The sequence below is a fragment of the Amphiura filiformis genome, chromosome 4, assembly GCF_039555335.1.
Source record: "Amphiura filiformis chromosome 4, Afil_fr2py, whole genome shotgun sequence".
In the NCBI taxonomy this organism is placed as follows: domain Eukaryota; kingdom Metazoa; phylum Echinodermata; class Ophiuroidea; order Amphilepidida; family Amphiuridae; genus Amphiura; species Amphiura filiformis.
Genome location: NC_092631.1, coordinates 67,504,381 through 67,517,897, shown reverse-complemented (window position 1 = coordinate 67,517,897; position 13,517 = coordinate 67,504,381). Strand labels below are relative to the sequence as shown.

At 34.8% G+C, this 13,517-nt stretch overlaps 1 protein-coding gene across 3 annotated transcripts in view; it reads left to right on the top strand.

The window, feature by feature from the left end:
* The first annotated feature begins 269 nt into the window (after window positions 1-269).
* Window positions 270-13,517, top strand: part of LOC140151261 (integrin alpha-6-like) — a 68,082-nt gene continuing 54,834 nt past the window's right edge. For all 3 annotated transcript variants that reach the window (XM_072173537.1, XM_072173535.1, XM_072173536.1), the window contains exon 1: window positions 270-537. In XM_072173537.1, coding sequence (XP_072029638.1) covers window positions 326-537 — 212 coding nt within the window. In that variant the 5' untranslated portion in view covers window positions 270-325. The remainder of the gene's footprint in view (window positions 538-13,517) is intronic.

Genomic DNA, 13,517 nt, shown 5'->3' with positions numbered 1-13,517 from the left:
CAACACCCCAAGAATTCCATCAATGCGATCAGCTGTTTCTACCTTGAGAAAAGAAACCAAATCCCTAAATTGTGGATTTCTTACTGTACCAAATCTTCATACTTAGTTAAATATTCTGATAGAAAGAGTAACTGGTATAATTTGAGCTATGTAACTCTATATTTTAATTATTTTTATTGCTTAATTTATAAAATTTAAGTGAAATAGGTAAAATATAAAATATAACTAGAAACTCTGTTTACATGAAATCTATTTTTGGATTATCTGGATGTGGGATAGCCGTACAGAAGTAAACCCTGTCCTTGGATGATCAAACACATTCAAAATGGCAAGAATACCGGAGTTTGGCACGAGAACTCTTATCCTTATATTAGATCTATTAACGGTGCTTATATCAGAAATCCAGTGTTTTAATTTGGATGTTAGGATACCAGTGGTAAAACAGGGAGAAGATGGAAGTCTATTTGGGTTTTCGGTGGCAGAGCACATCAAGACATCGGCAAGACCAAGTCATGATGCGGGCTATGCTGATAGCATGTAAGTACATTGATATTGTAATACGGTATACCAGTATAAATGGCAATAATAATGCATTGCAAATGATGTACGTAGCTTGAGAAATAATGTACATACTGTACTTCTATCATACTGATCATGATCACAACTATCACAACAACAACAACATGATGATGTCATTGATTGATGAACAATATTACTTTATTGACAAGATTTCGATTGATGTTCTCCAAACATTGCCAAACCCGGTCCCGGGACCCGGTCCGCATCCAAATCACATCATCCCATGCCATCATGATGGACAATCAACAACAATATGATTTATCATCATGATGCCGGTATACACTATTTATATAAATGATACCTCCGCGTGTGTACACACGTGTGTATCACGGGGATCACGATATGTGTGACAAATCAAATTGCTCACTATTTAATAGATGACATAAATTTTAAAATAAACATAGGCACGGCCAGAATTTATTACATCAATGACTTCAATGATGTAGTGAGGGATTATGCACATACAATGACTTTGGCATACAACTGCACATCCTTTGTGCTGGACATTTTTCTTTTATGCGTAGAGTGCAACTGCCATTTTGTTTATGGCATATGTATGATACGTAATTTTACACTCCTGTAATTGTAAGTCCATTTTAGCCTGTTTAATTTAAAACGTACAATAAACATGCAAGTAGTTGTAGCGATAACTTTAACACACGCATGTATGGTGACCACCACCTTTTGTCACTGTGCCAACTACAGGTATTTGTGTTGTTTCTATCTACAAAATGTAGGCATTTTGCATTTAAAATATTGAAACTAATTATGAAACATATTGTATTATGGTCTCAGTATTGAATGTTATGTAAATAATAGTACTTCTTGGAAAGAATATTTTCATGTGGTGATATGAATTTTGTTCCATTCAATTTTGGAAAGCCTTGTTGAAATGGAATTGAACAATCCATATTTCACCTCGTGAAAATATTCTTACCGTTAAGTGTATATTTAACAGCCACTTGACACTATTCCCATTGAATGTTTTAAACTGAATCGACCAGTATGCTACCGGAAAGGAAATACGCCTCATTTACCGGCGCCTCAGATTAGATACACGTATGCGCGTAACATTTTTTGCGTACGGTATTTCGCTGGAAGCGGCCCAATCCTGTGCATAAAGTTAATTAGCCAGAGCATACACATACGCATAGTTGTAAGTAAGTCAAGGCCAGTTTGTCAGCACTCTTGTACATGTAGCACAACCGCAAAAAAGCATTAATGACTACGGAACTTGATGTGACCCAAAGTACGGTATAGGTAATTGGATTTGTAGTTGTGTCAGTACAAACAGGGGATAACAAATCTGTCGTAAATTATTGTTGAATCAGTAAATCCAAATTTTAAATAAGCTAACTCTTCACAAACTTTTGTGCTCTTTGATTTTTGGTGGTGGACCCTTCTCAAGTTCTCAGTCGGCTGTCGCCAGGGTGAAGCGTGTACATGCTAAAATACGTAGCTGGGCCGGACCAAGTGTTAATTAAGCCTATTTGATTCATGTTCTCATCGGAGTTACATACATTGTACAATGCCAGTACATTGGACATGGCTTTGTATTTTTATAACCAATCATTTGGTCTCAAAAATTTTGTAGAATTATCATATTGTGGCACAAAATTGAACTTCCTACGCTTGTTGGGGCCTATATGACAGTGTAGCAAATGGTATTTCCCCTGTTTTGTCTGTGATCAGAAGAGCATAAATAAATTATCCTATTCCTAAGCATTCCCATGATGCAATGCAGTTTTATAGGAGAGGGAGGTTGTTTTGGGGGCTTGGGGCATTCCCCTATACTTTATTGGAACATTTTCTTGATTGGGAGGGGAGGCTGCATCACATTCACACCCTAGTACCCCCAGGGGCAACAAGTCTAGTTTTAGAAAACACTCAAGTTTCTTTGTCTTGGCGCTGATCAGGTTTACTTTAGTTTTTGAAGGACATCAGAAGAGCATTCTACAACTCAACTGGAAAGACAGGCAGTCTGTGCAGTGGATATTTTGTTGAAACTGCGACTAATATTGCACATTATGTGTGAGACAATTTTTAGGTTCAGATTAATATATATATATTTGATTAAAAATCATAATGTGTTACGATGTTAATAAAAATGTAAAAAATAAAAACATTGAAAACATTGACTACATTGTTTATGTTTGACCCACTCTCTCATAATGAGCACAAAGTCAACAAAATGACTTTTTGAGATATATTTCAAATCATTACTGCCAAGCTTGTAATCATGTCAGTCATGTTACCATGTCACTTGTGTACATGTAGTAGTGCTCAATATATTGATTTCACTGATTTGGTTGTAATTCTGTCACCTTTATCAAGAAAGTATAAAGTCTAAGAACTACTGAATTCTATTTTCATGTCAAAAACATTGACAATTTGATGATTTCAATATTGTCAATATGACAGGATTTTTAAAAACATGTCAAATGTTGGAAAAACATTGATATAAACTTTGCAATGCATCGAAAAATCACACCACCTTAATCCTAATGCATTGTGGGATGGGTGTAATACCCCTTTTGGTCTAGGACCTGTTTACAATGGTACTAATGGTTTGACATGGTGTGTGATTTTGTGAGAAAACTATGCCAAGCTTCACTGATCAAACTCAAAACAGAACAGATCTTGCAGCCTTGTTGTTTTCATGTCTACATATCATACTATAATAAAGAAAAATGTCATGAATCACAACTGAGATATTTTGAGAAAGATTGGCTGTTTGAAGTTTTCCAGAATTGTTGATACTTTACATGTAAGCCTACCAATTGAGTCACAACGAATGTATATTGTTAAAATATCAACTTGATGATTAAATAAGATATTGAGTCATGTCCCATGCAAAAATGCATAAAACTACACATGGAACAATAATTGATTAAAATATTTAGGCAAAATTGCTCAGGATATAAAACACACATGCATTGTAGATGTGAAATAACATGTAGAAAATTGATTACAAAGTTGTGGAATATTGCACTTTTAATACCGGTATATAAAATGTGCTTCACAACAAGCTCATCTTTAAATTTGTGACCATAGACAATTTGAGCTTCTTCGGCACTGCTCTAAACATTTTTTTTGCAGAGCTCTTTCTTTTAATTATGATTTTAAATAGAGCTTACATGTTGTCTATAGCTCTACAAGTTGATATTGTACATATTATATATAGTAATCATGTAGGCCTGTACGGAGGAGAGCTAGTCTCCATTTTTTTTATCCCTTATGACACAAAGTACGCATTGTTTTACAATCAGGTGTTTTTCAAGAAAATATAATTTTAGTCTTGGGTCAATTTTAACTATGGATTACGAGCTTGAATTCGGAGAGGACATTTTTGACAGAATTTTCAACATTTGAAGAAATGGTACAATTAATGAGTTTTACAAGTAAACAATATGGTGCTCTGCCTGATTGTAAAACAACCCGTACCTCCCCCATTAGATGTTGTGTCACATCTTCCCTGTTTTAAAAGGGCATTTCGTGATCCACAGCCTCATCCCCCCACTTTCCTCCAAAAAAGTTGAGATTTTTATACCACTGGATACCTCTGGCTACATAATGTTTATGTACCAAATATTTCTTGCAGATTGATTCATTTAGCAAAAATATCGCCAAATTTTGAATTTCGTTCTGGTACCAGACAGTACAACAGTGGCCTATGGAGCAGTGTAATACACATAATCAAGCATAACTCGCAAACTCGGAATTTTGGGAATAAGGTTTTTTCGTGGATCTACTGGAAAATGTCATAAAAAGAGGATGCTTGGATCACAAAATCTCCCTTTAATAGTGTACTATACTTGAATATTTAAGGACTGAGAAACATAACATATAGGCCTATCCAGGTATCCAATTTAATGAATCAACATAGTAAAGTATCTGTCTCACCAGGGATGGTACAATAAATGAGTTTTGTGGACACATGTTTTAGTAGTACACATTATACCATGGGCAGTTGATCATTGTGTAAGGTTTTCATGCTAGGCGGTAGGTCTACAATGTACATATTTGTGGGAAATATTTTGTAATGTAAATTACAGATTTGGGCCAATTTTTTTCCATTGAGAGACATTTATCATATTTATAAAATTCCAAAATGATCATATTTTTAAACACTGGTACATGATGTAGTTCCACAATAAGATTTTGAAAGGATTTTTAGTGTAAATTCAAATGCTGTACCACCATTTGTTCACATAGTGAGGATATATCATGCACAAAAGCAGCACAAACCACTTTCTAGACAGCCAGGTAAAAAGCCTGAGCCTGAAAGTAGGTTTCAAATCTAATTTGGTTTGCAAGTAAATTGAGTGAGTTTGTTCCCATTATTACCAAGCCTTTTAACAAGACCCATTGAAAGCATATAGTTTACATGTTTAAATAACCGTAAGTCAATTCCATTTCTGTCCATTATGTGTGGGCATGGAGCCTTACAATTGAACATATACTTATAGCCAGGTTCAAATTCACCCCATTTTGTCAGTCTAGATACTTCCAGACCACAAAGTAGCCATTGGTTTGTGAAATATGTTGCCTAAGGGTTTTTTTGGTTGAGGTGATTTTTGTGTGTGTATGACAGTCTTGAAAAAAGTAACATTGGGTTGATAGAAATGTACTTTTAAGAGATATTTTGAAATGAATTTTTAAATGAATTAAAAGACCAATTTTTAAACCAAAAGTACAATTACACCTGTCTGCTACAAGAGCTTTTAGATACAATTACAAAGCTATTGTGGTTTTCATTAATCAATGGGCTGACATTGAATGACCCTTTAATTGCCATGGGCTATTGAAATAACATCCACTTTGCCAAAGCACAGCAAAAGGTATGCATTGTAATGTCAACCTTGTACATTTCAATCAATTTTCAGGTGGATTGTTTAAAAAAAAAAAAACTTTTGTATGAAACAAAATGATTAGGACCAATGTGGTTACTTCCAAGAATAAAATAATCAAAAATTCACTTTGATCCCCTGGCTTTGATCTCAATTCCCCTGAAATATAAATATTTTTTAAGAGTACAGTTCTGTCACTATTTTCAGACTGCCCCTGCATTAATATTATTAAAAAATTTATTAAAGCTATTCTGTCGGTCCAACATCCGGGCTATCTCTAGTCTTGGGCCCAAACTGCATGTGGCTCACAGTTTGTTATGAACAACAGAAACCGGCTGTGAAGGAGGCTACATAGCGATGTTGTTGGAGTGACATTCAATTTCGGAAAAAACGACACTCGACCATGGAATTTAATTTTAAGTTTGTCAGTATATAAACGGTAAATGTTTGATTCCATTGCGATCAAAATTTACATAACACCAAATGGCAGAAATCATCAACAAAAATCGAATCAGGGACTTGTTTTCACTCGACCGTGAGTGGCATAGTCAACCGGAAGTGACGTGGCACGGACCGACAGAATATTGACCATCTCCATAATAAAATAGATTTATTACATTTATAGCTTTCACAGGCAGGATCTATAAGTCACCTCTTAATTTTGATCCAAAAAATTAGGTAAAACAAAGAAATCAAAGAGGTCGAAGGGGGGGGATGTTCAAGCAGGTTTTGGCAGGTCGAAAGGAGGGGGGCAAGCAATTTTTTGGCACAGGTATTTTGGGCACCGTTTCTATAGTGACGCCCTAAAAAGGTGTAGGAAAACATTAGGAGCACGTTCAAATATATGCAAAATTTCCTGCTCGGTTCACCTATATGATAACGCACTTACGGTTCTAAATTTGGGTTCCCCAAAATGTGTAAGGGGGGCAAAGATTTTTGGCTCATCAAAAGGGGGGAAAAGGTTTTTGGGCACGTTAAAAGGGGGGGGCAAGCTATTTTTGGCAGACCATTTTGAGAATTCACTACCGGTACCCCAGTACACATATTTTGCACAGCCCCTGAGGTGGTTCCTTTTGATGTGTTATGAGCATCATGGATGCTAGTGTTAGCGTTGGATTTCATATTTTGTCACTATTCAGCACCAAAAGCCTTGATTTTTGAAGGGTATGTTACTAATGTTAGTAAAAGTAGGCTATGTAGGCCTATAGTATAGCTACATGTAGTATATATATATATTACAATTGTTTAAAAATCCAAATTTTGAAAAACATTGAGGGAACCCTTGTCAGCAAAAGTTACAATATTGCTTTAATTGTTCTCATAAACTTTATCTTGCACTATTTACCATGGAGAGAAGAGTTATATGTCGGTTTATGTTTGTACTGGATGTATATCATTCTCTAAGTATTCCCAGTTATGACTAGTTTAGATGAACTATGATCCCAAACATTCATCAAACTTGTGGGAAGTTTATCTTAAATTTTTGTGGCAGTTTGATTTTACTGTAGCCTATCTAGATTGGTTAAAATTTGAAATTGAATTTTGTCAACATTTAAAACGGTATTTGCTTGTCAATAGGCCCCCTTTCCTGAAGTGTGGAGAGGGGGGGGGGTGTGTCAAAAGTGGGATATATTGACAAAAACATGCTTTCACAGGCTTGTCACATCAGTACCCCCTACCCCTCCCACTTCAATACACATTAACCTTCATGATATTGGCTATTGGCATACTGGCTAAAATTTTAGAATTACTTTACTGGGACAAATGCATGCAAAGCAATAATTGTGTGTACCCTGGATTGGTAAATAATGGCAGGGGGAAATATTTTAACTGCAAAAAGTCTAACTGCATATAAATGATACAGGATTTGAGTGCATTTTCAACTTAAATGTGTGTGCGTTCGAAAATGACAGAACTTGAGGGAAAATCTAATGTAGGCCCGAAATATTGAGCAAAAAATGATGTTTTTGTTTGCAATGTCAATTGTCAAGTGCAAAGTTGTCAGTGTTTATAAATACTTTGCAAGCAGCTGGATGAAATTCAAGTGTACACTGTGGATGACTTGAGGCTGTTCTGACCTTTTATTGACCTGAAAGGGAGTATTCCACTGAGTAGTGGGTGGTCAAGGGTCATAGCGTTGTAGCTCATCCATGGTGTCTCCACCACAGAGATAGTATACAAACAGGATTTATGGGATGTAATGGTGATGATGGAAAACTGTGGGCCAGGTTTGCTGCATAGGCCTACATGTACATTGTAGGCCTTTAGCACAAAATTAATGTACTGAATGTACCCATAGTGGCACAACACAATAAATGTTACCTAACTTTTTTGATCGTGTTGATAAGGCCAATTACAATTGATTCTTAGTTTCCTGTTTCCCGCCAGCGTCCAAAGTAGAGAATTGCAAAATATTTAATTATTTTATTTATATTTTGGATTTTCTCTTTAAAATAACTTTGAATGACTACCATTTGCTACTTTCTGACTTTGATCATATCATCTATAATGATGAATAAACATAGAACCTAATTGTACCATTACTTATGTATAAAATCAAACATAGAAGTAAAATAATTAAATGCATGCTCCTTGTCAAAATGGCTTGATGTAGGTTGCGACCACTTATATTAAAATAAAGAAAATAAAAGATAATTAATAATTAATAATTAAAAGTCGCCTCATCCCTGGTTTTCAACCATGAAACAGGAAACTAAGAATTAATTGTGAAGGGCCTAATAGTAAATTTTAATATTTGTTTGTTTCCATTCAATATGAAATTGCTATAGGTTATGCTGATGTAGGGGCTTGGTGAGAGAAAAATACACGGGCCTCAGGTGGGAGCATACAAATACAGTCTGTGGTGAGAGACAGACTTTTGGACCTAAAAGGGGGACATTGTAAGAACATGAATTCCAAGATGGAGGCCTTCAATATGTGAGGGCCAAAGCAGTCTTACAGAAGCCGCCTAGTTCTAAATGGATTACAAATGACTTTTTTTGGTCAAATATATAGGCCTAAGTAATGGAGTCGGTGATGAACAAATTATGTTGACATTAAATTGAAATTGAAATTAAGGGCCTTTAGAGTGACACAGAGCATACATGTATGTTTAGAAAAAACCAGGGTCTGTGTATTTTAAATCAGTGATACTGAAAATGGGGATCTTAACAGCCCCATGCATACGTGTCACCTCTGAAATGAGAGTCTTCCTCCCCGGTATCTTCTGTGTTTGCTTGTTGTGTGTATTTGTTTTCTTGTTTGTTGGGGGAGGATTTGTTCGTGTATATGACATGACTTGTGTATCTAGTAGTTGTATAATGAATGATGCTGATGCACATTTTAAGGATGACAACATTCACAACAACTTCAGTATGTTTAATTCCAACCAACCACAGATAAAGGCTCAATAAACTGATGTGGATTCATAAAACATTGAATTCATTTGGCCAAATTCAAATCAATGTAATTGTTATAATTATGTAACTCAAGACCAAATGAAGTCTATTAATTTGTTAGTATTGATGAGATGCCAATAAAATATGATTTTTTTCAAGCCAGCTCTCTCTTACTCTGTACGTGTGTGTCGGCTTTTAAATAGTATACCAATTAGATACCTTTTGATTATGTTTGCTTTGCTTGCCGGCCAGCTAGTCTTTATCACGCTTTCTACTCATTGGTAAATATCATTAGTAATCTGTTGGCTTGCATGGGATTGTCTAGCCTACCTGCTTCGTTCAATTCATACTCATAGCTCAACATAGGTGCAAGTGTAAATAGTGATAGGTCAAAGGCTCTAGACTCCAGGAAGGGAAGATGACTGTCCATAGAGAGATAATAGTTAACTCAGTACATTATTGATGATTGCAAAAATACAGAGCAGGTCTTAGGTCTGATAGTTGTAGTGGCTTATTATTGGATGGAAATGGTACAACTTGGCATGCGAATATTACCACTGGAAATAAAGAATACAAAAGCTCACATCCCTGGTTGTTGTCCACAAGAGACTACCAAAACAAGCATTGTAAGTTTGTTGTGTGCTCAACTAAAACAAACTAGGCCATAATATGTGGATTTCGGAAGCCAATTTGTGATGAAATTCCCACAATGCAATAGGTGTATTGCATAACAATAGATAAAGTTAGGAGGTTAGTTCATCTGCTTTGTTATGAATCTTGCATTGTGGTGAAGGAAAACAAATTGACTTCCAGAAGAGAAACACCAAAACAGTGTACTATATTTTTGTGTTCCTCTTATTTCTGCTAAAAATAAAATGGAAAACTTCTTGAAATTGTAAAATATTTCCACCTAGTCTGGCATCCAGTCAGTGAAGTCAAACATTCTTGGGTGATTAAACTTGAAACATTTCCAATAAAACCCAATTACCAATATCACTGTGATAATGTCAGATCTCATTGCTCATATCTTCCATCTCATTCACATCTATCCATATACCAATTCCTCACAATTATCTCATTATTGCAATGAAACAAAATCATACAATTGAAATCATGGTCTAATGATAGACTAGAGCAATTAATGAGGGTTCTGATCATGTTGGCTAGGCCTATACCTAATTGAATTTAAGGAAATTAATTTAAGGCTTAGTAATTTGAGTTGTCATTTAAAACTGTGTAATTCCTTTGACATTTCATTGGTGTGGGTGTGCAGAGCAAAGTGAACAAAAATGAACAGTGAATTAATTGGCAAATTCAGTCATAGTGCACTTCTTCATCAGCAACATTTACACAAAATTTCTAGAATTGGGCAAATTTACCATAATTTTGAACAGAAATAATTGAAAATGAGTAGATTTTTTGGATCTCTTTGTCAAATTGAGTATATTTTTGGGGTATGGTTTGAAAATCTCTACCCAAACAAAAATCAAGATTTAGATATTCTGTCCGAAATGAGATATCTGCAGATTCATAGAACTTCATGTATAAAGCATGGCAAGTGTGTCAGTCATGCAGTGTCAGTGTTGAGTGATTAAGGTCAGTGCAATTCTGCTTGGGTCATCTTCATCATCTCCATCAATAAGAAGATGAGTCACTAGGTGAACATCCTCCTTCCTTCCTCCCTCATATGGCCAACATCGCTATGATCAATAATTTGGTGTTCTTGTGCATCATATCATAACTCAGTAGATTCAATTCAATTATCAGTGACAGAAAAGGTGGTAGATAATGATTTTATCATGACTGCTGAATAAATACATTATGTATTGGGAAAACTAATGAAATGAAAGATATGGAATAGTGCAGTGCTAGATAGATAAACATAATATTGATTACAACCAAGTTGACAGTGCAATGTTTAAATTACTGCACATCCTGTGTCCAGTGGTACCAAGGTAGACAGGTGGAAAGCAACCCATCTTAGGCCAAAAAAAAATAAATTGTTTGGTTGCCCTTATAAGGCCAAAAAAAAAAATTGTTGTGTTGCCCTCAACCGTCCTACCCTAAATCCTGAAAAATCAGGGTCGCATAATTTTTTTTTTTTTTTTTGAATGATGATTTTTACAGATTTGTTCAAAAACTCAATGATTTTCACTTAAAATTAATATTTTATTGTAAGACTAGTCTTTAATTGTTGTCTAACAGGTATCCAAATGTCCCCTAATTGAACAAGCATTATTTAATATTTGTGGGGATTTTAAAAACTGAAGGTTTAAAAAAAAAAAAAAAAAATCCGACCGTCCTACCCAAATTTCCCATTTTTCCACTTGTTAGCAACACAACAATATTTTTTTTTTTGGCCTAAGTCAAAAATTTGGAGGGTCGGTAGGTTGATCTTTTCATTTTTTTTTTCATGGGCTGTTCCTTCAGTTTGAAAAGGCTAGTATTGACAAATGCGTGATCATTTTATGGTAAACATTTGTGCATTTTTGGACTGAATTTTAATGGAAATACTTCTTGTTTCAAATATGCATTTAATAAATAAAATGAGTGAATAACAAATATAAAATGTCCTTGATACTGTCCAAATTTAAGGTTTCTTCTAAAAAGTGATTGAAAAAAAAACCCAAAACAACCCGACCCAAGATTTCCAATTTTTTCGGTCGGTCTATGAGGGCAACCAAACATTTTTTTGGCCTATGGACAGGCACTTTTGGAAATAAAAAATCTCTTTAAAAAGGGATGAGCAGCAACAAAGTTTATCAGCAACCCGTCCAGTAAAGCAGTAAAGATCCCTGATGAGATAATAGTACTATTTCCTTTTAAAAGGCTAAACTTTGACAGTTTTATTTTTTGTCCCATGATAATGATGATAAAATTAATAATGATAATAACAACAAAGTTATTTTGGTACAGTGATGATTTTGTAATCATCATTTCCATAGTGATACATCAATGTGCAATGACTGCATTTGCATTTTCTACCATAGTATAATAACACCCAGTGTATAAATACTTCCCAATGTAGCAATATCATACTAGTCCTAATTACATACAGTCAGATAATGACAGGATTGTGTAATTAATTCCTCCTGGCTAACGAGCACACACAGTAAACGAGACTGGAGGTTGGTATAAGAGGATGACAAAATGAAATTAGACAGGTGGAGGTCACATAGATACTAATGGAGCAAATGGAAATCATATTGGCATTACAAACTGATCCAATGTAAATTCATCTGTGATTTATTTAGGTTTAGTTCAATCATGGAAGTACTCCTTCCATGGTTCAATTTCACAGATTTCAGCTTTGTTATGATATCACCAGTGATCTATCAGAAAATGTGTTCCAATTTGAGTGATATCCCAGCAGACACAAATTATTTTCTGTTTGTAATAAATGTTAATGTTATGAACATGTTTTGTTTTGGACAAATTTTTTATTTTTTTTTGGAAATAAGTTTTAACACTGTAATACATTATAGAAAGATCTTGAAAACATTTGTAAAACATTCTAGGCCCTACAGTTTTAAAAAACAACATTTTAAAAATGTTATCAAAATGTTATTGCAAAATATTTTGTCAAATGTCACTCGTGACTTACATGTTTGAATGTGTTGCAGCAAGTTTTCAATTTTTATTCTATATAGGCCTAGTTATTAAAACATTGGTATATTAATATCATAGCTTAAAAGCTCTTTTATTACCCAATATTTTAAAAATGTTTTTGGTAAAACGTTCTGTGTTTGCTGGGATGTTCATTTCAATAAGCTGTCAAGAGTTTGATTTCAATATGTGGTGTTATATTGTATTGATACAGCAGGCTTTACAAAACGCATCTTTCCCCATACAGTGCAGTGAACATACAGATACAGTATACAGATACAGGAATATGCTGCAAAAATAACATGGGCAAAAATGAGAAGGAAATAATTTGCACATAAATTGTAAACGGCACACTGTAAATTTAAGAGGAATTATTTTGATTCCACTCAATCATAACAGTAATTTGATCTGAAATTATATACTTAGTTCTCTTGGTTGATGGGATGAACAATTTAACAAAAAATCTTTTAATACCCAGAGCAGCCAGCGCACATCTAAAACATTTACATGTATGTGCGCTGTTTGCTCTGGGTAAAGATTAAAATAATAATAATAATAATAAAAAAAAAAGTTCAGTAATTTGATCTCTATCATCAGACAATCAGGTTTTTCTGCTAACTACATCAATACCATGGGGAAAACCAGCCCTACTATAGGGCCTTTTAAAAATACTATAACCGAGAATGGCTAAAACCCAGTGACCATTCAACCCCCCCCCCCCATGGGTGGGAGTTGTCATTGGGTTTTAGTAGTTCTCAGTGTTTTTAGGAATTGCCGCCAGTCAAAAGGCCCTATAGCAGGGCTAGGGAAAACACAAAAAACAAGCCTGCATAATTCATTCCACAATTATCGCAGAAACCTGTATTTTTGTTATTAAAGCCTATTCTACAGGCAAAGGGATCAGTTGAACTGTAAGTTCTTGCATGGAAACCTTCAGTACGCCTTTTTCATAGCACAAGAGCATCCATCCATCCATCCATATTGAACAGGAAATCTCATGTGGTGTATTAGCAAAGGTACGGAGTGAGTCAAAGAGACAAGCTGTGTGAGCGTTACAACTTACATGGTATTATATAAATCTCAT